Raw genomic sequence first — 26,681 nt, 5'->3', positions numbered from 1 at the left:
CTCATTTTCGTCCGGAAAATAGCTAATTTCGTCTGGACTCCTCGGGCCATCCTCGATTTCCCGGGGACTCCAGATGGAGCAAAACCAACCGCCCACGCCCACGTGCCGGATTTGGGCGTGGCGGGGGGATGCTCTAACGCGGAAAGCTTGCCGGGAAGCAAACGGATTTGGGCCGATTTTTGCTAGGCAGATACGAGCTAGGGGCGCGCAGCCTACCAAACGCGCCCGTAGAGCCCCCATTACTCGCACGGATTGCCGGCGGCGGCTCCCCTCCTACTCCGACCACCGCCACAGCACCAGCACAGCGAGCAATGGCGTCGAAGCTGCAGCTGCCGGCGGACGACAGCGTCACGCTGATCGTCTCGCACTCCAACCTCACAAGCTTCTCCTCCGACGTCCGCGTCTCCCAGCAGGTACCGCCTGAACCCGTCATCCGCCTGGATCTCATCGCGGACGCTTGTCGCTAATGGCCGCGCGGATCTCAGACCACCGTCGAGGCGCTCAAGGAGAAGCTCTGGAAGAAGACCGGCACCTCCGTGGCCTCCATGCGCCTCGAGCTCCGCGACGAGACCGGCTCCAGGGTCGCCGACCTCGACCGCGACGCCGCGCCCCTCGCCGCATACTCGCCCTACGACGGGTGCGTCCCTCTGCCCCCCACTCGCATCTCCTCTTGCTGCATACTGCTCTTGATCTGATGATGGTGTGCTCTGAAGGTACCGGCTGCACATCGTTGATCTCGATCCTTCGTCGGTGACCTCCGGTGGTTGGTTGGAAGACACTTCGCTCGTGGAGAAGTATACAATATCCGATGAAGCATATGACAAGCTCGGCAGTAAGTGTATTATTTGCAAATGCTTAATTAGAGACCTCTCTAGTATGCAGTATATAGTTCAGTGTATTCTTTACAAATGCTTAGAGACCTGTTGCAGTTCCAACTTATGTACTAGCAAACAAATCTTCAACTGCAAAGAGTATTCTTTGCAATTGCTTAATTCACTACATTCCTTGCAAATGCTTAGAGACCTGTTGTAGTTCTAACTTATGTAGCATGCAAGTCGTGAACGGCCTAAAAAGGAAACTTATCGTCGTTATAGTAGGGACATGATGTAAAAAAAATAGTTATATAGCCCAAAATAAGTATGGGTCATTGCAGACTCATATGAAATGTATGGATATGGTGACACGCTCTCTGGTATCTTTTGCAGTAGACTCCATGATAACATCTTCACCTTTATGCAGCAAACTTTCGAAAGTTCAAAGAAAATATGGTGTCGAAAAACCCTGTAATGGATGATAAACAAGTAAGTTACTCATGTTCTGGACTACTCTCTTCTCTTCTTCTTCAGCCTGCTTTGCTTACTCTATTTCTTGTCCTCCTTAGCAGTCAGACAATCAGATGGAGGAATTGTGTGCCAATATCAAGGTCAGTTAATTTGCTTTAAACTAGTGCATTAATTGAAGTTTTGGCACACACTATGGAATGAATTATTGCCGACCAATCTGCTTCAAGCCATCTCAGTTTCCTCCTTGCATACACGGAATTTTTCCAAAACAAGATTTTATAGGTTAGCCTGCTGAGTATCGGCAATTTAGCACCCCAGCACTAGTGGAGGTACTGTCTTTCAACATTGTGTCTGGTATAGCAGCCTTACTGGATATACTTTGATAATACTATGTTGAAATATGTGCAGTTTACCAGTTAGCATATTGCTTGCGATAATTTCTTCATGTAGAAATACTTGACCCTGATTAGTATGTATGAATCTGTGACCAAATGAGCTTGAGAAACTGTGACCATTGGCTGGATATTTTATTTCTCTTTTCATTGTGCATTCTGTTAACTCTGAAGGAATATTTGTACATCCTTATGTGGTCTTCATCGTCCTTGAATATTGCCAATTCTGTATCAGATATTTGAAGTGTATATTGCCTTCTAGTAGCTCCCTGGTTTGACTAGCATTTTCGACAAAGAACAATAGCAACTCCACTCAGAAAGTATGACTATCCAACAGTGTGGGTTGACATGGAGGACAAAATTGGACTAAGATAATTGATGGCTTACACTTACTATTAACGGGGTACTCTGCCATCAGAGGCATGTCCGTGTAGTAAATATTCGTCCTTTGCTATTGAAAGGGACAATCTGGAATATTCAGAGCTTTCTTTCTAGCTGTAGCATGTAATGAAACCTGGACCTGTTTTCTTCGTGCAATACTTCATGACTGAAGTTTAAAATCTACTTCATAATAGGTGGGAGACAGATGCGAGGTTGAGCCAGGCGCCAAGAGGGGTACCGTGAAATTCGTTGGCAAAGCTGAAGCTCTCGGTCGCGGATTCTGGGTCGGTGTGCAGTATGACGAGCCACTCGGAAAACACGATGGCATGTATGTTCATTTTCAAACCATCACAGGGATACATATTTGAATCTTTGAATTGAAGAAATACCTCTTGCTGACATTTTCTCGGACTTGTTGGAACGTGTAGGGTGAAACGTGTCCGGTTCTTTGAGTGTCCTCAAGGGCATGGGGCAATTGTGAGGCCAGAGAAAGTAAAGGTATTGTTCCTTGCTGGATGCCTGATTGGCCTTACAATTCTTAGAACCTGGTATCCTGTAGGTGGCTTTGTACTGCTTGAAGTGGCCCTTTCCAGTTTAGTTCCACTGGCAACAACATGTAACGATGGATGTTATGATTTTAAAGCCGGACTTGCTGGATTGTGACATTTGAATTGATTTATTGGAAGTTGGAGAGCGCCAATCCGAATGCTTACCTGGCATATTTATTATTTTCCGTACATGAGAAATTTTACACCGCAGTGGTCTTTGTTTGCAGGTCGGCGACTTCCCGGAGAGAGACCCATTCGAAGATGAAGAAGAGGAGATATAGGTGTGAATTGTCTTCGGGTTTGTTTGATGATCCCTCATGTGATGAGGATTATGATGTGTAGAGTTTTTTTTTGTTGGCGTGAGATGACTGAGCATGGGACTAGTATTTGTTGCTGGTGGTCATCTTCTGATGGTTTTTTTTTTTTACATTGTGTTAAATGGCCTTGACTAGTTGATTGGATTGGGTTACTTGAAGGAACTTTTCCCAAGTCAGCATTAACATCATCTTAACTATCACAATTCACAAGTGTGCGTTTGTAACAATTTCTCATTTCTGGGTACAAATTGATTGATTGATGAGATAGGGACTGCCAAAACAAATCAATAAGAAAAAAAACTGAATTGCTGAACCAACCACTTGATTGCGCGAAGGTTCAATTCTTGGAGTAGTTACTACTGAGAGGCAGCAGCTTCTTTGTAGGGTGTATAAACGGATAGCACATCAACATGCCATTTTAGGTTACTCTCTTCCTTTTTTGGAGGGGAAAGTTATTACTCTCTTTAATCCGAAAGAAAAAAGGACCTGACTACATCGAGGTCGACCTTGATTTCGGCTAAACGCGAAGTCAGTCCGACCAGGTGGTTACTTAATTAAACGCACATGCGATAGAGAATTTTCCGTAAATAGATGCACGCGGGACCACGAGGACGTCCGTGCGCGGGAATAGCACGCAATGACCTGGTCCAAGCCTGCCTTTTCTACCTACTCCCGGCAGTGATCCCACTTTATACATACTCCCTTCTCTGTGAAGACAAACAGACTCATCTCAATAGAACACGCAGTAAAACCAGACGGAAAGGACATTCTGCTACATCCTGTGGTTCTTCAGGTCTGGTTCTGCAAAACTGCAGCTTGATTTACTACATCATTATGTTCAGTGTTGATTTGCTACATCCCCTAGTTCAGAAATCCCGAAGCACATACAAGAACTCTTCCCCCTCCAATCACTTGTAAGTTTGGGCAATCTGATTCTTGTCTGCTACATCCTCTGTTTCTTCAGATCTGGTTCTGCAAAACTGCAACTTGATTTGCTGCATCCTTAAGTTTAATGCTGATTTGCCATCCATCGACCTGTCATGAAAACTAGTGGACTATAGCAGGAAGTGGATTACATCTAAACAATTAGCCTAAAATAGCTGCAACATCTAAAAACGATTTGAACACAATGGTTACATGTTACAACTAATGTATTTCATTAAGAACTGAACTTAGACTGCAGCATCTTGTGGATTACATGTAGAACACAGTATATAGTTCAATTTTTATTTACATGTTACATTATTTTAAAAATAGATGACAGAAACAATGGTTACACCAAAGAAAACTTACAGGGAGTTCAATTACAGGTTACACCATAGAAAAGTTACATGGAGTTTACTGACAGCGACAACGATAATGTTCCATCTACTATCGACATGCATGCAAATATCGACAAGTGATACATCTATTGACGGCGGCCAACGCTAGTGTTCCATCTACTGTCGACATGCAAGCATATATGAACATGTGATACATCTACTGGAACCTCCAACGATAAATCTACTGTCGGCGTGCAAGAAAATATCAACAGGTGATACATCTAGTGATTGCTCCAACTCTAGTGTTCCATCTAATGTCGACAGGCAAATATAGATCGACATGTGATACATTAAAAGACGGGTCCAACTCTAGTGTTCCTTCTACTATTGGAGCAGTCACGTCTACTAATTATACATGTACTAGATATCAGTCTCATCTACTACGCATGTTCCACAAAACTAGATTACAACTAGCAGCCACATATCTGCAAACGCAAATGTGCCTAATACACAGACATATCATGCGCAAGATGTAGCCTGGGGACTCGACTGTGTACCCAGCGGCGAGAGGATATGGCCGGCGAGAGGATTTAGCTTTTGTAGAGAAATTTGGATACTTTGAATTGTTTGCATCCAATTGTCGGGAGTTTAGATGAAACTCTGTCAATATCTTGTATTGGCTGTTTGTAGCATGTATATTCAACTTTTGTACTAAGTCGGTTGACTGTACAAATATTGGCAATGAAATAGGAATGACTTGTGCTGCAAGTCCTAAGTACATATGTTCTGTATGGAGAACTAGAGATTAAAATGACAGATTAAGACAACAAATATATTTCATTGCTTATTTGAAACTTTTAAATTGAGTATACAGTGCACAATAATTTCTAATACAAATTAAGTACATAGTGCACTAGAAGGAATTGGGCAGACAGTAACTTTACAACAGGTTCAGCTACTAGAAGAAAGTAACATCCAGGTTATAATTCAAATGAGAAGTGAGAGTAATTTGCCGGTGCATAACATCTAGGTATAGAAGAGTTGAAAGTTATTAGGTGTGTAAAAAAGAAAAACCTGAATGGCGATGTGATTACTGAAGATTGAAGAAAACAAGAAATGACTTTCTGTCCACCAACACCATCGACCGGAGCTCACAATTGTTAAAGCTGTATACAACCAAGCCAAAGATAGCCACATGTTATTGCGATGATGAAATCAACCATGGTGTGAACATTTTAAGGTATGTACTGTTTATACTAGCCTATGGTTCCAAGTTCCGATGGTTACATATTGCAACTATTGTGCTCTCACAGCAACAGAAGTTTGCACTATATGGTGGCTTCATTAATTGACAACTATCAAGGAAAGAAAGTACTCGCCGCTTGCCTAGCTCCAGCTACGGTTGGATACCACTCTTTAACGTACATGTTTAAGGCGTGATATGAGAAACCAATATGGCTGGCAATAGCTATCATTTTCTCTTCTCTTGTCCATAACCTGCAAGCACATCCAAGGAATAGTTAAATTTAGTCTGATCACTGCTCAAGACTATACTCGTGCCTTGGATGCGAATAGAATAGAAAAGGTATTCTACAGCTTCAGGCTTCAACAAAAAGCTCACCTTGTTATCGCGGTAAAAAGGTAGCAACGCTCCAGCAACCCTCATCAACAGTTGATTTACTTGAATCGACTGTGACAAGGGTTGTTCTACCTCCACATACAGGCAGCAGAGACAAGCTGAAGATGCACTTCCCAATGGACTGTGTCCTCATGCACACTTCGACACCTGTTCTGCCGCTTTGGCCTCTATACTATCCATGTGTTACTCTCGTATTAGAATTGAAAAAGTTAAGCAAGAGAGACAACTTTGAAGTAAATCCCAGATTAACACTCATAGTGGCTGTTTGTGAAGCACATACGAAAAAAATTTGATGTAAAAACAAAAGGTGTTCTCAATGTGGGCAGAATAGAAACTAGGGGCATTCCAGATTTCCATGTTCCGGCAGAAAAAAAATGGTCAGCAACTTCAGGCGATTTGCACAAAAATAACCCAAAAGTGAAAGAAAAGCACAGACTGACCCTTCGGCGAAACTATTTCACTCATCTAACCCTTTTGTGTGGCGCCCCTCTCATGGGCGCCACACATGCCTATGTGGCGTCCCTGCTGCCGGCGCCGCAAACCCATCCGACGTGGCTCGTCGACGCTGAGCTGGCTAGCCGATCCGACGTGGCAGGACGTGTGGCGCCGCTCCCGCCGGCGCCACACATTGAAAGTGTGGCGCCCGTGGCAAGGGCGCCACACATCCACTTAAGTTTCGGCCGCGCGCGCGCCCTCAGCCCGACCCTTCTTCTTTCTTCCTCCCTCTGTTCTTCCTCTCTCTGCACCCACTCTCCCCCCACCAAATCCACCACCAAATCACCAGATCTGTCCGTGGAGATCGTTCCCCATCCATTTCTCAAGGTAATCCCTTTCGAATCTTCTCCATTCATCCACTAATTTCATAGATCTTGCTAGATTTGGACATGAACCCTAGACATGGATTTTTTTTGTGCACTCTATATTGTAGTGTTTGTGTTGGAGATGGTAGCCTCATGTATGCATGTGTTTGAACCATAGATTTGTTGAAACCTAGATATGAAATTTCTGAAGGAGATATGCCCTAGAGGCAATAATAAAGTGGTTATTATTTATATCTTTATGTTTATGATAAATGTTTATATATCATGCTATAATTGTATTAACCGAAACATTAGTACATGTGTGATATGTAGACAACAAGAAGTCCCTAGTATGCCTCTTAAACTAGCTTGTTGATTAATGGATGATTAGTTTCATAATCATGAACATTGGATGTTATTAATAACAAGGTTATATCATTATATGAATGATGTAATGGACACACCCAATTAAGCGTAGCATATGATCTCGTCATTAAGTTATTTGCTATAAGCTTTCGATACATAGTTACCTAGACCTTATGACCATGAAATCATGTAAATCACTTATACCGGAAAGGTACTTTGATTACATCAAACGCCACTGCGTAAACGGGTGGTTATAAAGGTGGGATTAAGTATCCGGAAAGTATGAGTTGAGGCATATGGATCAACAGTGGGATTTGTCCATCCCGATGACGGATAGATATACTCTGGGCCCTCTCGGTGGAATGTCGTCTAATGTCTTGCAAGCATATGAATAAGTTCATAAGAGACCACATACCACGGTACGAGTAAAGAGTACTTGTCAGGAGACGAGGTTGAACAAGGTATAGAGTGATACCGATGATCAAACCTCGGACAAGTAAAATATCGCGTGACAAAGGGAATTGGTATCGTATGTGAATGGTTCATTCGATCACTGAAGTCATCGTTGAATATGTGGGAGCCATTATGGATCTCCAGATCCCGCTATTGGTTATTGGTCGGAGTGAGTACTCAACCATGTCCGCATAGTTCACGAACCGTAGGGTGACACACTTAAAGTTGGATGTTGAAATGGTAGAACTTGAATATGGAATGGAGTTCGAATATTTGTTCGGAGTCCCGGATGAGATCCTGGACATCACGAGGAGTTCCGGAATGGTCCGGAGAATAAGATTCATATATAGGAAGTCATATTCCAAGTTTGGAAATGATCTGGTGCATTTATGGCAGGTTCTAGAAGGTTCTAGAAAAGTCCGGAAGAATGGCACTTTGGAAAGTGGAGTCCCGAAGAGACTCCACTTGCATGACCAGCCAACCCTAAAGGGGAGGAGTCCAAGGTGGACTCCCCTAGGGTGGCCGGCCAACCCACCTCAAGGAAAGGTGGGAGTCCCACCTTGGGTAGGACTCCCTCCTTGAGTAGGTTTCCCACATATGGGAGGTTTTAGTGTTGGGGTCTTATTCGAAGACTTGGACTAGAACTCTTGGGGCTTCCACCTATATAATGAGGGGCATAGAGAGGGGGCTGACCACTTTAAGCCTCAGCCTTGGCCGCACCCCTTAGAGGGCCGGCGCCCAACCCCCCTCTCTCCCCAAACCCTAGCGGTCTCTCTCCTCCACCACATCCCGCACGCTTAAGCGAAGCTCCGCCGGATTTCTCCACCACCACCGACACCACGCCGTCGTGCTGTCGGATTCAAGAGGAGCTACTACTTCCGCTGCCTGCTGGAACGGGGAGGTGGATGTCGTCTTCATCAACAACCGAACGTGTGACCGAGTACGGAGGTGCTGCCCGTTCGTGGCGCCGGAACCGATCGTGATCAAGATCTTCTACGCGCTTTTGCAAGCGGCAAGTGAACGTCTACCGCAGCAACAAGAGCCTCCTCTTGTAGGCTTTGGAATCTCTTCAAGGGTGAGACTCGATACCCCCTCGTTGCTACCGTCTTCTAGATTGCATCTTGGCTTGGATTGCGTGTTCGCGATAGGAAAATTTTTGTTTTCTATGCAACGTTATCCAACAGTGGTATCAGAGCCAGGTCTATGCATAGATGGTTGCACGAGTAGAACACAATGGTTTTGTGGGCGTTGATGCTCTTGTTATCTTTAGTTTGAGTACTTTGCATCTTTGTGGCATAGTGGGATGAAGCGGCTCGGACTAACTTTACATGACCGCGTTCATGAGACTTGTTCCTCGTTCGACATGCAACTTGTATTGCATAAGAGGCTTTGCGGGTGTCTGTCTCTCCTACTATAGTGAAGATTCAACTTACTCTTCTATTGACAACACTAGTATCACCGTTGTGGTTCATGTTCGTAGGTAGATTAGATCTCTCTCTCGAAAACCCTAAACCACGTAAAATATGCAAACCAAATTAGAGACGTCTAACTTGTTTTTGCAGGGTTTGGTGATGTGATATGGCCATAATGTGATGATGAATATGTATGAGATGATCATTATTGTATTGTGGCAACCGGCAGGAGCCTTATGGTTGTCTTTAATTTTCATGTTGAGTAGTATTTTAAAGTAGTTGTAATAGTTGCTACATGAGGTGAACAACCATGAAGACGGCGTCATGAACCTTGACGCTACGCCGACGATGATGGAGATCATGCCCGTTGATGATGGAGATCATGTCCGTGCTTTGGAGATGAAGATCGAAGGCGCAAAGACTAAAGGGCTGATACGTCTCCAACGTATCGATAATTTCTTATGTTCCATGCCACATTATTGATGTTATCTACATGTTTTATGTACACTTTATGTCATATTCGTGCATTTTCTGGAACTAACCTATTAACAAGATGCCGAAGTGCGATTGTCGTTTGCTGTTTTTGGTTTCAGAAATCCTAGTAAGGAAATATTCTCGGAATTGGACGAAATCAAAGCCCAGGGGCCTATTTTTCCACGAAGCTTCCAGAAGTCCGAAGACGAGATGAAGAGGGGCCACGGGATGGCCAAACCCTAGGGCGGCGCAGCCCCACCCCTGGCTGCGCCGGCCTTTGGTGTGGGCCCCCCGTGCCGCCTCTTGACTTGCCCTTCCGCCTACTTAAAGCCTCCGTGACGAAACCCCCAGTACCGAGAGCCACGATACGGAAAACCTTCCAGAGACGCCGCCAACGCCGATCCCATCTCGGGGGATCCAGGAGATCGCCTCCGGCACCCTGCCGGAGAGGGGAATCATCTCCCGGAGGACTCTACGCCGCCATGGTCGCCTCCGGTGTGATGTGTGAGTAGTCTACCCCTGGACTATGGGTCCATAGCAGTAGCTAGATGGTTGTCTTCTCCCCATTGTGCTATCATTGTCGGATCTTGTGAGCTGCCTAACATGATCAAGATCATCTATCTGTAATTCTATATGTTGCGTTTGTTGGGATCCGATGAATAGAGAATACTTGTTATGTTGATTATCAAAGTTATATCTACGTGTTGTTTATGATCTTGCATGCTCTCCGTTACTAGTAGATGCTCTGGCCAAGTAGATGCTTGTAACTCCAAGAGGGAGTACTTATGCTCGATAGTGGGTTCATGCCTGCATTGACACCGGGACAAAGGATGTAAAAGTTCTAAGGTTGTGTTGTGCTGTTGCCACTAGGGATAAAACATTGATGCTATGTCTAAGGATGTAGTTGTTGATTACATTACGCACCATACTTAATGCAATTGTCTGTTGCTTTGCAACTTAATACTGGAGGGGGTTCGGATGATAACCCGAAGGTGGACTTTTTAGGCATAGATGCAGTTGGATGGCGGTCTATGTACTTTGTCGTAATGCCCAATTAAATCTCACTATACTCATCATGATATGTATGTGCATTGTCATGCTCTCTTTATTTGTCAATTGCCCAACTGTAATTTGTTCACCCAACGTGCTGTTTGTCTTATGGGAGAGACACCTCTAGTGAACTGTGGACCCCGGTCCAATTCTCTTTACTGAAATACAATCTACTACAATACTTGTTCTACTGTTTTCTGCAAACAATCATCTTCCACACAATACGGTTAATCCTTTGTTACAGCAAGCCGGTGAGATTGACAACCTCACTGTTTCGTTGGGGCAAAGTACTTTGGTTGTGTTGTGCAGGTTCCACGTTGGCGCCGGAATCCCTGGTGTTGCGCCGCACTACATCCCGCCGCCATCAACCTTCAACGTGCTTCTTGACTCCTACTGGTCCGATTAAACCTTGGTTTCTTACTGAGGGAAACTTGCCGCTGTGCGCATCACACCTTCCTCTTGGGGTTCCCAACGGACGTGCCAACCACACGCATCAAGCAAATTTCTGGCGCCGTTGCCGGGGAGATCAAGACACGCTGCAAGGGGAGTCTCCACTTCTCAATCTCTTTACTTTGTTTTTGTCTTGCTTAGTTTTATTTACTACTTTGTTTGCTGCACTAAATCAAAATACAAAAAAATTAGTTGCTAGTTTTACTTTATTTGCTATCTTGTTTGCTATATCAAAAACACAAAAAAATTAGTTTACTTGCATTTACTTTATCTAGTTTGTTTTATTTACTGTTGCTAAAATGGCCAACGCTGAAAATACTAAGTTGTGTGACTTCACAACCACAAATAATAATGATTTCTTATGCACACCTATTGCTCCACCTGCTACTACAGCAGAATTCTTTGAAATTAAACCTGCTTTACTGAATCTTGTTATGCGAGAGCAATTTTCAGTGTTAGTTCTGATGATGTCACGCCCATCTTAATAATTTTGTTGAACTATGTGAAATGCAAAAATATAAAGATGTAGATGGTGATATTATTAAACTAAAATTGTTCCCTTTCTCATTAAGAGGAAGAGCTAAAGATTGGTTGCTATCTCTGCCTAAGAATAGTATTGATTCATGGACTAAATGCAAGGATGCTTTTATTGGTAGATATTATTCCCCTGCTAAAATTATATCTTTGAGGAGTAGCATAATGAATTTTAAACAATTAGATACTGAACATGTAGCTCAAGCTTGGGAAAGAATGAAATCTCTGGTTAAAAATTGCCCAACCCATGGACTGACTACTTGGATGATCATCCAAACCTTCTATGCAGGACTAAATTTTTCTTCACGGAATTTATTGGATTCAGCTGCTGGAGGTACCTTTATGTCCATCACTCTTGGTGAAGCAACAAAGCTTCTTGATAATATGATGATCAACTACTCTGAATGGCACACGGAAAGAGCTCCACAAGGTAAGAAGGTAAATTCTGTCGAAGAAACCTCTTCCTTGAGTGATAAGATTGATGCTATTATGTCTATGCTTGTGAATGATAGGACTAATATTGATCCTAATAATGTTCCGTTAGCTTCATTGGTTGCACAAGAAGAACATGTTGATGTAAACTTCATTCAAAATAATAATTTCAACAACAATGCTTACCGGAACAATTCTAGTAACAACTATAGGCCATATCCTTATAATAATGGCAACGGCTATGGTAATTCTTATGGGAATTCTTACAACAATAATAGGAGTTCACCCCCTGGACTTGAAGCCATGCTTAAAGAATTTATTAGTACACAAACTGCTTTTAACAAATATGTTGAAGAAAAGCTTGGGAAAATTGATATACTTGCTTCTAAAGTCGATAGTCTTGCTGCTGATGTTGATCTTTTGAAATCAAAAGTTTTGCCTAATGAGAATCATCATAATAAAATTGTTACTACAGCAAATGCCATTCAAGTTAGAATTAATGAGAATATAAGATTAATGGCTGAACTGCGTGCTAGGTGGGATAGAGAAGAAAATGAAAAACTAGCTAAAGAGAAGAATGTAGCTAAAGTTTGGACTATTACCACCACTAGTAATACTAATGCCACACATGTTGCTGCACCTCCTACTAATACTAATAAAAGAATTGGTGTTAGCAATGTTTCCACTTCTAATGCAAAGCGCGAAAAATTGCCTGAAACTGCTAAAACTGCTGAAACTGCTTGTGATAAAGCTGCTGAAATTTTTTCCAACATTGGGGATGATGATCCCATTGCTTTAGATTATAATGGTTTGAATTTTGATGATTGCCACATCTCTGAAGTTATAAAGTTCTTGCAAAAACTTGCTAAAAGTCCTAATGCTAGTGCTATAAATTTGGCCTTTACACATCATATTACAAATGCTCTCATTAAAGCTAGAGAAGAGAAACTAGAGCGTGAAACCTCTATTCCTAAAAAGCTAGAGGATGGTTGGGAGCCCATCATTAAGATGAAGGTTAAAGATTTTGATTGTAATGCTTTATGTGATCTTGGTGCAAGTATTTCTGTTATGCCTAAGAAAATTTATAATATGCTTGACTTGTCACCGCTGAAAAATTGTTATTTGGATGTTAATCTTGCTGATCATTCTACAAAGAAACCTTTGGGTAAAGTTGATAATGTTCGCATTACCGTTAACAATAACCTTGTCCCCGTTGATTTTGTTGTCTTGGATATTGAATGCAATGCATCTTGTCCCATTATATTGGGAAGACCTTTTCTTCGAACTGTTGGTGCTATCATTGATATGAAGGAAGGTAATATAAAATATCAATTTCCTCTCAAGAAAGGTATGAAACACTTCCCTAGAAAGAGAATGAAGTACCCTTTTGATTCTATTATGAGAACAAATTATGAAGTTGACACTTCGTCTCTTGATAATACTTGATACACACTTTCTGCGCCTAGCTGAAAGGCGTTAAAGAAAAGCGCTTATGGGAGACAACCCATGTTTTTTTTTTACCTACAGTACTTTGTTTTTATTTTGTGTCTTGGAAGTTGTTTACTACTGTAGCAACCTCTCCTTATCTTAGTTTTGTGTTTTGTTGTGCCAAGTTAAGCCGTTGATAGAAAAGTAAGTACTAGATTTGGATTACTGCGCAGTTCCAGATTCCTTTGCTGTCACGAATCTGGGTCCACCTCTCTGTAGGTAGCTCAGAAAATTAAGCCAATTTACGTGCATGATCCTCAGATATGTACGCAACTTTCATTCAATTTGAGCATTTTCATCTGAGCAAGTCTGGTGCTATTTTAAAATTCGTCAATACGAACTGTTCTGTTTTGACAGATTCTGCCTTTTATTTCGCATTGCCTCTTTTGCTATGTTGGATGAATTTCTTTGATCCACTAATATCCAGTAGCATTATGCAATGTCCAGAAGTGTTAAGAATGATTGTGTCACCTCTGAATATGATAATTTATATTGTGCACTAACCCTCTAATGAGTTGTTTCGAGTTTGGTGTGGAGGAAGTTTTCAAGGATCAAGAGAGGAGTATGATGCAACATGATCAAGGAGAGTGAAAGCTCTAAGCTTGGGGATGCCCCGGTGGTTCACCCCTGCATATATTAAGAAGACTCAAGCATCTAAGCTTGGGGATTCCCAAGGCATCCCCTTCTTCATCGACAACATTATCAGGTTCCTCCCCTGAAACTACATTTTTATTCCATCACATCTTATGTGCTTTTTCTTGGAGCGTCGGTTTGTTTTTGTTTTTGTTTTGTTTGAATAAAATGGATCCTAACATTCACTTTATGGGAGAGAGACACGCTCCGCTGTAGCATATGGACAAGTATGTCCTTGGTTTCTACTCATAGTATTCATGGCGAAGTTTCTCCTTCGTTAAATTGTTATATGGTTGGAATTGGAAAATGATACATGTAGTAATTGCTATAAATGTCTTGGGTAATGTGATACTTGGCAATTGTTGTGCTCATGATTAAGCTCTTGCATCATATGCTTTGCACCAATTAATGAAGAAATACATAGAGCATGCTAAAATTTGGTTTGCATATTTGGTTTCTCTAAGGTCTAGATAATTTCTAGTATTGAGTTTGAACAACAAGGAAGACGGTGTAGAGTCTTATAATGTTTTCAATATGTCTTTTATGTGAGTTTTGCTGCACCGGTTCATCCTTGTGTTTGTTTCAAATAAGCCTTGCTAGCCTAAACCTTGTATCGAGAGGGAATACTTCTCATGCATCCAAAATACTTGAGCCAACCACTATGCCTGTCGGGGGGAAGACCCCGGATAGGGCAATGGACGCGGAGCAGCCGGCTGGCCACTGGCCGGCTCGCGGCAAAGGCCGGCTGAGGAGCAGCCGGCTGGCGTCGTGGCCGGCTGGTCTGGAAGCCGGCTAGCTCTAGGTCCTAGTCGGCCTGGCTACGGCCACCAATGCTGTAGTTGGGCCGGCTTCTACAAGCCATATCCGACTGGGGTTTGTACCTCAGACCGACTCGAGGCTGGCGAGTCTTGCACTGGAAGGAACCGGGTAGGTGATCCGGGTTCCTTAAGTCCACGCTGACTCCATCTTCCGTGAAACGCGGGGCACTGTGGAGCAATAGTGCCCCGCGCCGGACAGGCCGTCAGGGCTTACGACGATCCGTATCGCGCTACGGGCCGACGCGACAGGGACACCTCCTCCATACCGCTGACCGTGGCAGCCGGATGGGACAGGCCACGATGCCTCAACCACTCCTGACGTCACCGCCTCGGGAAGGAGCGGAAGCCGGAGCCGGCCCAGCCGGCCAGTAAAACTATAGGGTCTTATATGTAAAGTGCCGGTGCCTATATAAGCCGCACTACCCCCTCTCGTGCAGGGGATCGATCATTTATTACTTTCACCCACCTACAGAGCTGCCCCGTGAGAGAGACCATAGTCTTCCTTAGCCTCTCGGGAGCAGCCGGGACACGGCTCTAGGAGCACCATTGTACTGTGTGATCATCATATACACTCATAGCAGGAGTAGAGGTTTTACCTCCATCGGAGGGCCTCGAACCCGGGTACGTCGCCGTGTCGCTCGTGCCCATACCCGCATCCGGATACCGCCGTGAGATCTCTCAGGCACCACTGCGATTAGCCACCCTCGGGCATCAGCCGTGACGATACCACGACATTTGGCGCCCACCGTGGGGCCTTCAGCATCCTCGGCCGGTGTCTTCATCCGGACGGGCCGCACCACCACCCCCGGCGAGCGAGTCGCTTCAGGCTTGATGCGGAGATTCGGCTCCCTCGACCGCGTCGCCGACAACGCTGGCTGCTTCGCTGACCGGCCCTTCCCAGCCGGCGGCAGCGTCATCTCCTTCGGCGGCCTCGACGTCTACGTCGCCACCGTCGCACCGCCGCGCTACCCGCGGCAGGTGCTGCGCTGCGCTAGCCCTCCTCCGCGAGCCGGCAGCAGCGCTCCCGCCAGCCCTGCCATCGTGCAAGTCATGATGGCTGGCGACGAGCTCCCCACCAAGAACCCGCGCATGCGCGGCCCCGACCTGGAGCGCAACATCGACCCCAACGCCTCCGGCTCGGGCCCAAAAGCGCCACCACCGCCGTCCCGGCTGGATGCAGTCCGGCAAAGCTGAGCACCCCGCTCACGCCCGGCGGAGACCCCACCGCCATCGAGGCGGACTTGGAGGCGCACCGCCAGCTCCTCCTCAAGCAAACCGAAGAACCGGCTGCTGCTAAGCGCCGATGGAGATCACCCAGCCGCGAGTACAACCGCGCCCACGGCCTCACCTGTGCGGCGACGAGCCAAGCCGAGCCGGCCACATCCGCCGCAGGGGCCGCGACCTCGGCGCTGAGATCGCCCGCGACGGCGCTCCTTCGCCGGCTCCGTCCGCGGAGCTCCCCGTCTACAACACCCCCGACAAGAACATGCGCGCGGCAGAAGCCGCCGCAGAAGAGCTGAACCGCCTTCAGGGCGAAGAGTTACGCCGCTGCACCGGGCGGGTGATCGAGCTGCTCAACGCAGCCAACAGGCAGATCGCCGACCCTGTATGTCGATGCCCCCGAGCTTCTCACGCTTGTGGAGCTGCAGGCAACGACAGGGAAGGCGCCAGAGACACGGCCGAGTCCTCCTCCCCAGCACCAAGCCGGCGCCATGACTCCCGGGCCACGCACAGCTCGGGCCGGCCAAGCCACCAGCCGAGCGGCCGCAGCCGGCCCCCTCCGAGCCAGAACCAGGAGCAAGACTCCGGGCCCCGCCGTCATCACCGGCCGGCTCCAGAAGCAAGCGGCGCGCGCCAGCCGGCACATTCCCGGCTGGGCCCGCGCATCGAGCCCGCTGACGCCCGAGACCGCCTCGACCGGCTGGTTCAATCCCGCATCGCGGAAGAAGAGGGGCCAGCCGGCCCAAAGTGCTTCGGGCCGCGGATCCTCAACGAGCCCATGGTCGAGGGCTTCCAGCTCCCGCGCGACACCCCCAAGTACGACGGCACCACCAAGCCGGAGGACTGGCTGCTGGACTACTCCACGGCAGTCGGCATCGCCAAGGGCAACAAGCGCTGGGCCGTGCGCTACTCCCCCCTCATGCTACTCGGCTCCGCCCGCACGTGGCTCAACAACCTGCCAGCCGGCAGCATAAACGGCTGGCTGGACTTCGAAGCCGCCTTCATCAGCAACTTCACTGGCACTTATCGCCGGCCGGGTCGCCCTCAACAGCTTGAGATGTGCAAGCAGGGCCCCGACGAGATGGATCGCGCGTACCTGACGCGCTGGTGCGAGATGCGCAACTCTTGCGAGGGCGTGCACGAGATGCAAGCCATCAGCTTCTTCATGGGAGGCTGCCGACCCAACACCATGTTGTGGCACAAGCTACGCCGCAGCGAGCCCAAGACGATGGCCGCCTTGATGGTCATCGCAGACAAGTACGCGCTGGCAGAGGAAGCCGGCAAGGCGCCGACTGATGTTTCACCGGCCCCAGCAAGACGGGACAACAACAAGCCGGCCGAGGGCGCCTCGCACGGCAGCCGGCGGGACAACTACCGCGGCAAGCGTCACAGCGACCAGCCGGACCGCCGTGCGGCTCCGCCCACGTGGCCGCCGTGGCAGACAACGCGGCAGGCGGCAGCCGCCGCCAGAAGCAAGACCGGCAGTGGAAGCCGAAGTACACCTTCGAGCAGATGCTCGACTCGCCGTGCAAGTACCACAGCGGCAAGAACCCCTCCAACCACACCACCCGCGATTGCCACTTCATGAAGCGGCTGACAAGCGGTGAACCTCTACCGCCTCCACCCCCACCTCCACCAGCCGGCGGGCCGGGTGGCCAAGCCGGCGCAGAGAACGTCAACCTCGAGCACCACGAGGCTAACCAAGTGCACCATGCCGGCCGATATCTGGCCGAAGACGCCACCTACATCATCTTCACCTCCGAGCCCGAGGACAGGACGAGCCAAGAGCGCCGTTCCCTCGAGGTCAACGCGGTCATACCGCCGGTCCCCCAGTACCTAAATTGGTCAGAGCAGGCCATCACTTTTGATCGCCGCGACACACCGGCTGTCCTGCCGAAGCCGGGCAGCTACGCCATGGTCCTCGACCCCACCATCGGCACAACCCGGCGCAGCGTGCGTTTCTCGCGCGTCCTCATCGACGGCGGCAGCAGCATCAACATCCTTTACCGCGACACCGCCCGCAAGCTGGGCATCCAGGAGGCCGAGTTGCGCCCCACCCCCACCGTCTTCCATGGCATCGTGCCAGGCCATTGCTGCCAGCCGATCGGCCGGATCACGCTGGAGGTGATGTTCGGGAAGCCGGACCACTTCCGCACTGAGAGAATCGAGTTCGAGGTGGTGGACCTCGTGAGTCCCTACCACGCGCTCCTGGGCAGGCCAGCCCTGACCAAGTTCATGGCGGTGCCCCACTATGGATACCTGAAGATGAAGCTGCCTGGCCCCAAGGGGGTCATTACCGTAGCCGGCGACTATCGCCGCTCCATGGACTGCGCCACGCAGAGCTCCAAGATGGCCCAGACGCTGGTCATCGCCACCGAGAAGCAGCTCATCCACGACGCCGTCGCCTCGCCAAAGCCGCGCAGACGGACATGCCGGCTGCGGGCAACCCGGCTGGGACGACTCACTTCCAGCCGGCCGACAACACCAAGAAGATCCTGCTGGACCCGGCGCAGCCGGACAAGTTCGTCACCATCGGTGCCGGCTTGAACAAGAAATAGGAAAGCGAGCTCACCAGCTTCCTCCGTGAGAATCGGGACATCTTCGCGTGGACTCCAAGAGACATGCCGGGTGTGCCGAGGGAGTTGGCTGAGCACCACCTCCACGTCCGGCCTGAAGCCAAGCCGGTGAAGCAGCCTCTCAGGCGCTTCGCCGAAGAACGAAGGAAGGCCATCGGTGAAGAAATCGCCCGGCTCCTAGCTGCCGGCTTCATCATGGAAGTGCTGCACCGTGACTGGTTGGCGAACCCGGTCCTGGTTTTGAAGAAGAACGGCTCCCGGCGCATGTGTATCGACTACACCAGCCCGAACAAGGCGTGCCCGAAGGATCCCTTCCCCCGCCGCGCATAGATCAAGTCATAGACTCGATCGCCGGCTGTGAACTGTTGTCTTTCTTAGACGCCTATTCAGGCTACCACCAGATTCCTTTGAATCCGGCTGATCAAATAAAGACTTCGTTCATCACCCCGTACGGGGCTTATTGCTACACGACTATGCCGTTCGGCTTGAAAAATGCAGGCGCCACCTACCAAAGGTGCATGCAAAAATGCTTGCAGGATCAAATCGGCAGAAACGTTCACGCATATGTGGATGATGTCGTTGTAAAGACCAAGGAGACGACTACCCTCCTTGATGACCTGAGAGAAACCTTCACCAATCTGAGAAGATTCAGGATGAAGCTCAACCCGGCCAAGTGCACATTCGGCGTGCCGTCTGGCCAGCTCCTTGGCTACCTCGTCTCTCAGCGAGGGATCGAAGCCAACCCGGACAAGATCAGTGCCCTAGAGAAGATGGAACTGCCGCAGTGCCTCAAGGACGTCCGTAAGTTTGCCGGCTGCCTGGCCTCCTTGAGCCGCTTCGTCACCGGCCGGGGGAGAAGGCACCGCCCCGTATCAACTAATGAGGAAGGCGGACAAGTTCGTCTGGTCACCGCAGGCGGATGAGGCTTTCCGTGACTTGAAGCGCGTGCTCTCAACCGCGCCAATCCTTGCAACGCCGGGTTCAATGGAGCCGATGTTGTTGTACATCGCAGCCACCAATCGAGTGGTTAGCGTTGTCCTGGTGGTGGAGCGCAGAGAAGCCGGCAACAGGGAGCAGCTGGTTCAGCGCCCAGTCTATTACCTTAGCGAAGTGCTCTCCCAGTCGAAGCAAAATTACCCCCACTACCAGAAGGTCACCTACGGCGTCTACATGGCGGCCAAGAAGCTCAAGCACTACTTCCAAGAGCACCCCATCAGGGTGGTCGCCACAGCACCCTTGGCGGAAATCATCGGCAGCAAGGATGCCAACGGCCGGGTTGCCAAGTGGGCCCTGGAGCTGGCCGCCCACACCATCCTCTACGAGCCACGCACAGCCATCAAGTCGCAGATCCTCGCGGACTTCTTCGTCGACTGGGCTGAGATGCAGTACCTGCCGCCTGTGCCGGATTCCACACATTGGAAGATGCATTTCGACGGCTCGAAGATGCGCAACGGCTTGGGAGCCGGCATCGTCATCACTTCTCCCAAGGGGGACCGGCTGGACTACGTCCTGCAGATCCACTTCGCCGCCTCCAACAATGTGGCGGAGTATGAAGCGCTCATTCATGGGCTGAAGCTGGCCAAGGAGATTGGCGTGCGTCGCATACTCTGCTTCGGCGACTCCGACTTGGTCATACAGCAAGCATCTGGCGACTGGGACGCGAAGGACGCCAACATGGCCTCGTACCGCTTCCATGTCCAGCAGCTATCCGGCTTCTTCGACGGCTGCGAATTCCACCATGTGCCACGAGCAAATAACGAAGCGGCTGATGCCTTATCCAAGATTGGCTCAACCCGGCAAGCCATTCCGCCGGGTGTCGCCTTGGCGGTTCTCAAGAAGCCGTCCATCATACCGTCACCGGACTCGGATTCAATATTCGTGCCGGCTGACCCGGGGGCTGCTCAGCCGAACCCGGGGGCTTCATCGCCCAAGTCGGGGGCTAACAAGCCAAACCCGCCGGCTAGCATGCCGAACCCGGGGACTTCTCAGTCCAACCCGGGGGCTTCATCGCCAAACACGGGGGCTAGCAAGCCGAACCCGCCGGCTAGCAAGCCGAACCCGGCGACCATGCAGTCGAATCCGGAAGCTCCCACGCAGGAGGCCCTGTTGGTCAGCGTATTCGAGATAAGATGCGTACCTTCATGGGCACAAGAATTCCTCTCCTACCTCACCGACGGTGTGCTGCCTGATAATAGAGTCCAGGCCAGGCAGATTGAGAGAAGGGCCAAGGCCTATACCATCATCAACCACCAGCTGTACAAACGCAGCGTAAGTGGGGTGTTCCAGCGGTGCGTCGAGCCGGCTGAAGGGATTGAACTCCTACGGGAAATCCATCCAGGAGAGTGCGGACATCACGCCTCATCCAGAGCCATAGTGGCCAAAGCCTTCCGGCACGGTTTTTATCGCCGATCAAGGGGCCAGAGACGCAGAAGATTTGGTGAAGAAGTGCAACGGCTGTCAGCGCTTCGCAAAGCAAAGACACCAGCCGGCTTCCGCCTTGAAAACCATCCCCATCACATGGCCATTTGCCGTATGGGGCTTGGATATGGTAGGTCCATTCAGAACAGCGCGAGGCGGCATGACACATCTCTTGGTGATGATTGACAAATTCACCAAGTGGATCGAAGCCAAGCCAATCAAGAAACTGGACGGGTCCACAGCCGTCACATTCCTCAAGGAAATCATTGTGAGATTCGGCTACCCCCACACCATCATCACCGACAACGGCACCAACTTCTCCCAAGGCATCTTCTCTCGCTATTGCGGGGAAATGGGGATCCGGATGGCCCTATCTTCTCGTGGCACACCCGAGTCCAATGGACAAGTGGAAAAGGCTAACGGCTTAGTCCTAGCCGGCATCCGGCCCCGGCTGGTGGAGCCGCTCGAGCGAGCAGCCGGCTGCTGGATTGAAGAACTGCCCAATGTGCTGTGGAGCCTGCGCACAACGACAAACCGCTCAGTCGGCTTCACACCATTCTTCCTCGTATACGGGGCCGAAGCCGTCTTGCCGACTGATATCGAGCATGACGCGCCAAGGATCAAGCTCTACACAGAAGCCGAAGCCAAAGAAGCTCGCGAAGATGGAGTTGACCTGGTCGAAGAGGCCCGGCTGCTGGCTGAGTCTAGATCTACTATCTACCAGCAAAGCCTCCGACGCTATCACAGCCGGAGGGTCCAGCCCTTAGCATTCCGAGAGGGAGACCTAGTGCTCCGGCTGATCCAGAGGACAGCCGGACAGCATAAACTGTCATCCCCATGGGAGGGTCCCTTCATCGTGAGCAAGGCAGTAGGCAATGATTCCTACTATCTCATAGATGCCCAAGAGGCTAAGAAAAACAAGCCGGACAAGGCTGACGAGGAGACTAAACGTCCCTGGAATGTCAGGTTACTCCGCCCATTTTACACATGAGAGCAGGAATGTATGTATCCCTTGTATCCCTTTTGTGAGTTATGAAAAAGCTTGCGCCAAGAGCGCTGTTTCCGACAAGTTTTTCGCGTACTTTACCTTGTTTCGCCAATTGGCTTGAACCCTCTCACGCGGTCGGCTCGAACGTGATCCGGTTTCCGACAGCCGGCTTCCGATCCAGCTACAGACCGCAACCCGGCTGTCCGGCTGGCGGGAGTAAGGCCTAGGGAGCCGGCACGCGAAAAGCGACTAAGGGAAAGAGTAAAAGCGAGTTGACTTGCAACTTTTCATAAAAGTGCCGGATTGCTGAATTCAGCTCGTTCGACTGAAATACTGTCAGCCTCACCCAGCGGCCCGCTCTTGATCCGGCGACGGATCGCAAGTCGGACGTACGACCGGCAAGGGCACAGCCAAAGAGTGGGGCGGATGGGAAAAAGCGAACGAGTCGAAAGAAAGCAACTCGGCACACAGATGATTAACAAACACATTAAAGCGTGCCTTAATAAAAGGATAATAACATTGTCTTACATATGCACCCGGCATCCCGGGGATTTAACGAGTTGTCTTGGCAAAAACATAAGGAAACAGGTAAAAGCTAAGCGCCGGCTGCATCAGCAGAGCCGGCCGCCGGGTCATCCCCGGGCACATCGTCCGCCTCCTCGTCCTCAGCCGCCTCCTCCTCGTCGTCAGACGGCGGATTCGGGTCCGCGATGAAGAGGGACTTGTCGACGAAGTCGGCAATGGCGCAGGCACGGGCAAGCCGAGCAGTCTTGTTCTCCGCCGGGAGCTTGTCCTCCACGCCGGCGCGCCGGAACTCCAACTGGTCGAGGCTAACCTCGTTATACCAGGAGAGCACAAAAGATAGCGCCATATCGGCTCCGGCGCGCGTGGCCGACTCCTTCCACCCAAGAAGCGGTCGGGAGCCCTGTCCAGCCAAGCGATGAGATTGGAGAGATCTTCTGGCAGCGTCTCCGTCGGCCACAGCAGTCGCATCAGCTCCTCCGCCGCCTTCCGCAGCTCCCAGCCGAGCTTGGTGACCGGCTCCACGCGGGCGGCGATGGACGCCAGATAGTCGTCCATGGTGAAGCAGTCGGAGCTCTGCTCCCCAGTGGCCTGCCGGCGATCCTCCCGCGCCCTGCCAACAGCCGCTAACGCCTCCTCCTGCGCCTCAGGGAAGGCCGCTGCAAAGAAGAAAAGCATGTCAGAAGCCATCAAAGCCGAAATAAGCTGAAAAATGCAAATTTTCGAAGTCCTAAAGTAAGCCTGGCGGCAGCCGGCAAGATCCGACTGCCCCCAGCCTGAAGATGGAGATTCCAAAGCTTTAAAGAAAACCTGGCGGTAGCCGGCAAGAACCGACTGCCCCCAGCCCGAAGATGGAGATATCGAAAAAATCAAGGTTCTGCCGCCGGCTGCCAACCTAAGCCGGCAGCCGACGGCCGAAAGCCGGCAAAGGGGAAGGCATAAGACAAAAGACTCACCAGCCAAGCCGCGGTCGAGCGCGCTAAGTTCCCCCAACCACCGCTTGGCGGTGGCCGACAGCTCGTTGGACTTGGTGGTCACCTCCTGCTGGAGCGAAAGCCGCTGCCGTTCCACCTCCTCCAACCGCTTGCTCAGACCCTCCAGCTTTTCCTCCTGTTCCTTCTTGAGGGCGGCAAGTTCCTTGAGATGGTTAGCCTCAAGAAGGCGCAGCCGTTTCAGCTCCCCGTCAGCCACCTTCAGCTTGGCGGCAGCAGCCTGGTTCGCCTTCTCACTTGTGGCGCATTGAGCGCGGGCAACTCGGAGGTCCGACTCAAGCTGCGGGACCCGGGCGGCCTCAGCTGCAAACCGGCAAAAACAAGCCGTCAGTAAAACAGAAGCATAAAAAAGAGTAAAGGCAAAGAGAGAAAGCCTCACCCTTGACAGCCTCCAGCTCGCGAGCCAAGCCGGCTCGCTCGATCTTGGCCTTGTGGTAGCTGGTCACCACCTTGTTGTACAAGACGGTGCGTCGCTCCGTAACCGTCTGAAAGAATCAGTTGCTTAGACGAAACCCGGACCGGCTCCAAGCAGCCGGACCATGCCTCGGAGGGCTACCAGGATAATAACAAAATTGCAAAAACAGAAAGACACCTACCTTGTCAGCATCCTCCAGCGTTGCTAGCTGGGCCAGGGCCTCGGCGGCCTTGTTCTTAAGGGCGGCCCGGTAGCCGGAGAAGACCATCTTCATGGGCGCCGTGCCAGGCTGCCCCTCCCGGTTGAACACCTCGCAGGAATCTGCCGAGTGCCACGCAGCCTCCATGGTGCCGCCCGAGCCAAGGCTGGAGTCGAGGCGCACGGCACCTGCAGCAGCCGGGCCCCCTTGGCCACGTGAAGGCCCTCGGTTGGGCCCGGCGGGCCCCTCGTCCCTCGCGAGCCCGGGAGTCGGCGTCCTTGAGCGCGCTGGCTCCCCCTCGCCGGCTCCTTCCCGGTCGGCTCCCTCCTCGTCGGCTCCGGCCGGAGGCGGCGCGGTCGCAGCAGGGCCGGCCCGGTGGGAGCCGCCGCATCCGGCGCCCGAGGCGCTCCTTCGGAGAACTCCCCGGCACCACGACGTTGGGCGCGGGCCCGCCGACTCCGGTCGAAGGCGGCGCAGCCCCACCAGCTCCAGCTCGCCGCAGGCGGCATGCCCTCGCCGGCCCGGCTGCCCGCCCACAAACGGGGCGCGGCGCGGAAACATGTCGTCTAAGGTCGGCCGGCGCGCCGATCGACTCGGTCTCGCCACCAGCGCCGCAGAAGAAGACGCCCCCGCAGAAGGTGGCGTGGCCGCAGGCGGCACGTTAGCAGCCGGCGGCGTGCGCACGCGTGCCGAAGGTTGCGGGGTTGGCTCCCTCCTTTGCCGCTGAAGCGGCGACGTGACGGGAGGAGCCTGCCGAGAGCCGCCTCCCTGGGTAAACTTAATCGCGGCCCTAGTCGAACAAGCAAGAAAAGATAAGTACAGAGGAAGGAAAGAAAAGGAATCAAACAACAGAGGAAAAAGAACTCACCCGGCTTTCTCCGGGACCTTCTTGGGCGCCAGCCGGCGCTGCTTCTTGGCCCTCGCCTCCGAAGCAGCCGTGGACCCGACGCCGGCCCGCTTCCTCCCCTTCGGCGCAGAAGTCGCCGTGCTCGTAGGCGGCGCCGCGCGCAGAGGCACCGCCGGGATGGCCCCCGTGCCGGATTGGGCCGGCTCCGCCTGCAGCTGCTCCTGCTCCTGCTCCTGCTCATGCTCAGGCGAAGGAGGCGGGTTATGCTCCCCCTGGCCGCCCTGATCCTGCGCCACCAGCAGATCGTCGTCGCCAGCTTGGTCGCCGGCTAAGTCAGCCGGGTCAACGAGATCCGGCGTCCAGACCTTCGTCGCCAAGTCGCCATCCTCGATGCCTTGGCGGACGAAAAGCTGAAAACAAGACAAGATAAATATCGGGTCGGCCACGCTGCCGCAAGTCGGAAGACGGAAAAACAACAAACTTACCAGTTCAGGCGGCTGCTCCCGATCGTAAGGCGCCAGCCCCCAGTCCCAGTTGTCCGGCATGTTGGCCTTGGTGATGTTGTTCACCCGGTGAGCCACCTGGGCCTTGGAGAGCTCCAACTTCGACGTCCGTGTCGGGTCGAGCAAGCCGGACATGTGGCCGATCTTGTGAACGCGCCACTGGAGCGGCACGACCCGGCGCGAGATGTAGGTGCAGAGGAGGTCCTCGGCACTCAGCCGGCCCTCCGAGACGCACTGGCCCAGGAAGTCCCACAGGAGGTTCACCTCCGCGTCCGGGTTCGAGGACTTGGCGTTGAAGCCCCAGTTGATCCGGCCGACTGGCGGGGCCGGGTTGAATTCCGGCAGGTTGAGCCGGTCGAAGGCCGGGCTTTCGTTCCGCACATAAAAGAAAGACATCTGCCAATTCTTTACAGAATCGACAGTCGGAATCCGTGGGAAGGACGTACCCGTACGGGGATAGATGGAGGCGGCGCCGCAGGTCCTCAGGCGGCCTTCGGTTGTCTGCGCCTTGATGTAGAAGAGCCGGCTCCAAAACTCCACGTCCGGCCACAAGCCGGCGTAGCCTTCCATGAAGGCCACATAGCAGCTGAGGAGGATCATGGCGTTGGCCGGCAGGTGGTGCGGCTGCAGGCCGAAGTGATCGAGGAACCGGCGGAAGAAGTCGGAAGCCGGCAGACCCAATCCGCGGTCGAGATGCGCGCCGAAGACCACGCGTTCGCCGGGCTCCGGCCGAGGCTCCTGCTCCTCGCCCGGCGCCCTGGTAATCACCCCCGCCGGGATGCGGCGGAGGCGCACGAACCGGGCAATGTCGTCGTCCTGCATGTAGGAGCCCTTCCAGGAGCCGCTCGGCTGGGCCATCGAGGACGAAGAAGAGGAGGTCCAAGAGAGGCGGAAGGGCGAAGAAGAGCCGCTCCTCGCCGGAGGAGATCGCGGTGGAGAAGGGCGCGCCGTCGATGCGCGTGGCCCCGTGGCGCCGGATTGGCGGGCTTGCGGCGGTAGCTCGGCGGAGGCTCGTCGGGGCGACCGCTCGCTGAGATTCGCCAGAAGAGCGGAAGAAGAACGGCGTCGGAGCAGCGAAGGGCTCGAGCGAAGCGAAGGAGCAAGGCAGGAGCGCGAGGAAGAAGAAAGGGGCAAGTGCCGCCTCGGTACCGCCCCCGCGGCATTTATAGCCGACCGCGGCGGTTGGCCTCCAAGTGGGCGACGTGGGCCACGTCTCCGGATTTGCTGCGCCATAACTCCTCCCACGACCGCTACCGTTACCAGAAACG

At 51.5% G+C, this 26,681-nt stretch overlaps 1 protein-coding gene and 1 long non-coding RNA gene across 4 annotated transcripts in view; one reads left to right on the top strand and one right to left on the bottom strand.

Moving 5' to 3' along the window:
• Positions 1 to 201: 201 nt before the first annotated feature.
• LOC127314776 (tubulin-folding cofactor B) lies at positions 202 to 3,097 on the top strand. Of its 2 annotated transcripts, none has more exons than XM_051345299.2 (8): positions 202 to 413; positions 486 to 637; positions 714 to 832; positions 1,240 to 1,301; positions 1,385 to 1,423; positions 2,251 to 2,384; positions 2,485 to 2,554; positions 2,832 to 3,097. In XM_051345299.2, exons 1-8 carry the CDS (start codon positions 312 to 314, stop codon positions 2,883 to 2,885), a joined length of 732 nt encoding a protein of 243 aa, XP_051201259.1. In that variant the 5' UTR covers positions 202 to 311; the 3' UTR covers positions 2,886 to 3,097. The 2 variants fall into 2 exon arrangements, with proteins under 2 accessions (XP_051201259.1, XP_051201258.1); XM_051345298.2 differs by having other exon boundaries at positions 1,382 to 1,423.
• Positions 3,098 to 3,651: 554 nt separating this feature from the next.
• The window catches only part of LOC127314775 (uncharacterized), a 36,638-nt gene continuing 13,608 nt past the window's right edge, over positions 3,652 to 26,681 (bottom strand). The window contains exons 2-4 of one of the 2 annotated variants that reach the window (XR_007859901.1): positions 5,805 to 5,994; positions 5,609 to 5,680; positions 3,652 to 5,349 (exon numbers count right to left, since the gene is read on the bottom strand). This is a non-coding gene — a long non-coding RNA (uncharacterized lncRNA). The remainder of the gene's footprint in view (positions 5,350 to 5,608; positions 5,681 to 5,804; positions 5,995 to 26,681) is intronic. The other variant, XR_007859900.1, reaches the window with a different exon arrangement.

The sequence above is a fragment of the Lolium perenne genome, chromosome 7 (assembly GCF_019359855.2).
Source record: "Lolium perenne isolate Kyuss_39 chromosome 7, Kyuss_2.0, whole genome shotgun sequence".
Classification (NCBI taxonomy): domain Eukaryota; kingdom Viridiplantae; phylum Streptophyta; class Magnoliopsida; order Poales; family Poaceae; genus Lolium; species Lolium perenne.
Note: the sequence above shows the minus strand (reverse complement) of the source record. Positions and strands in the feature narration are given on the sequence as shown.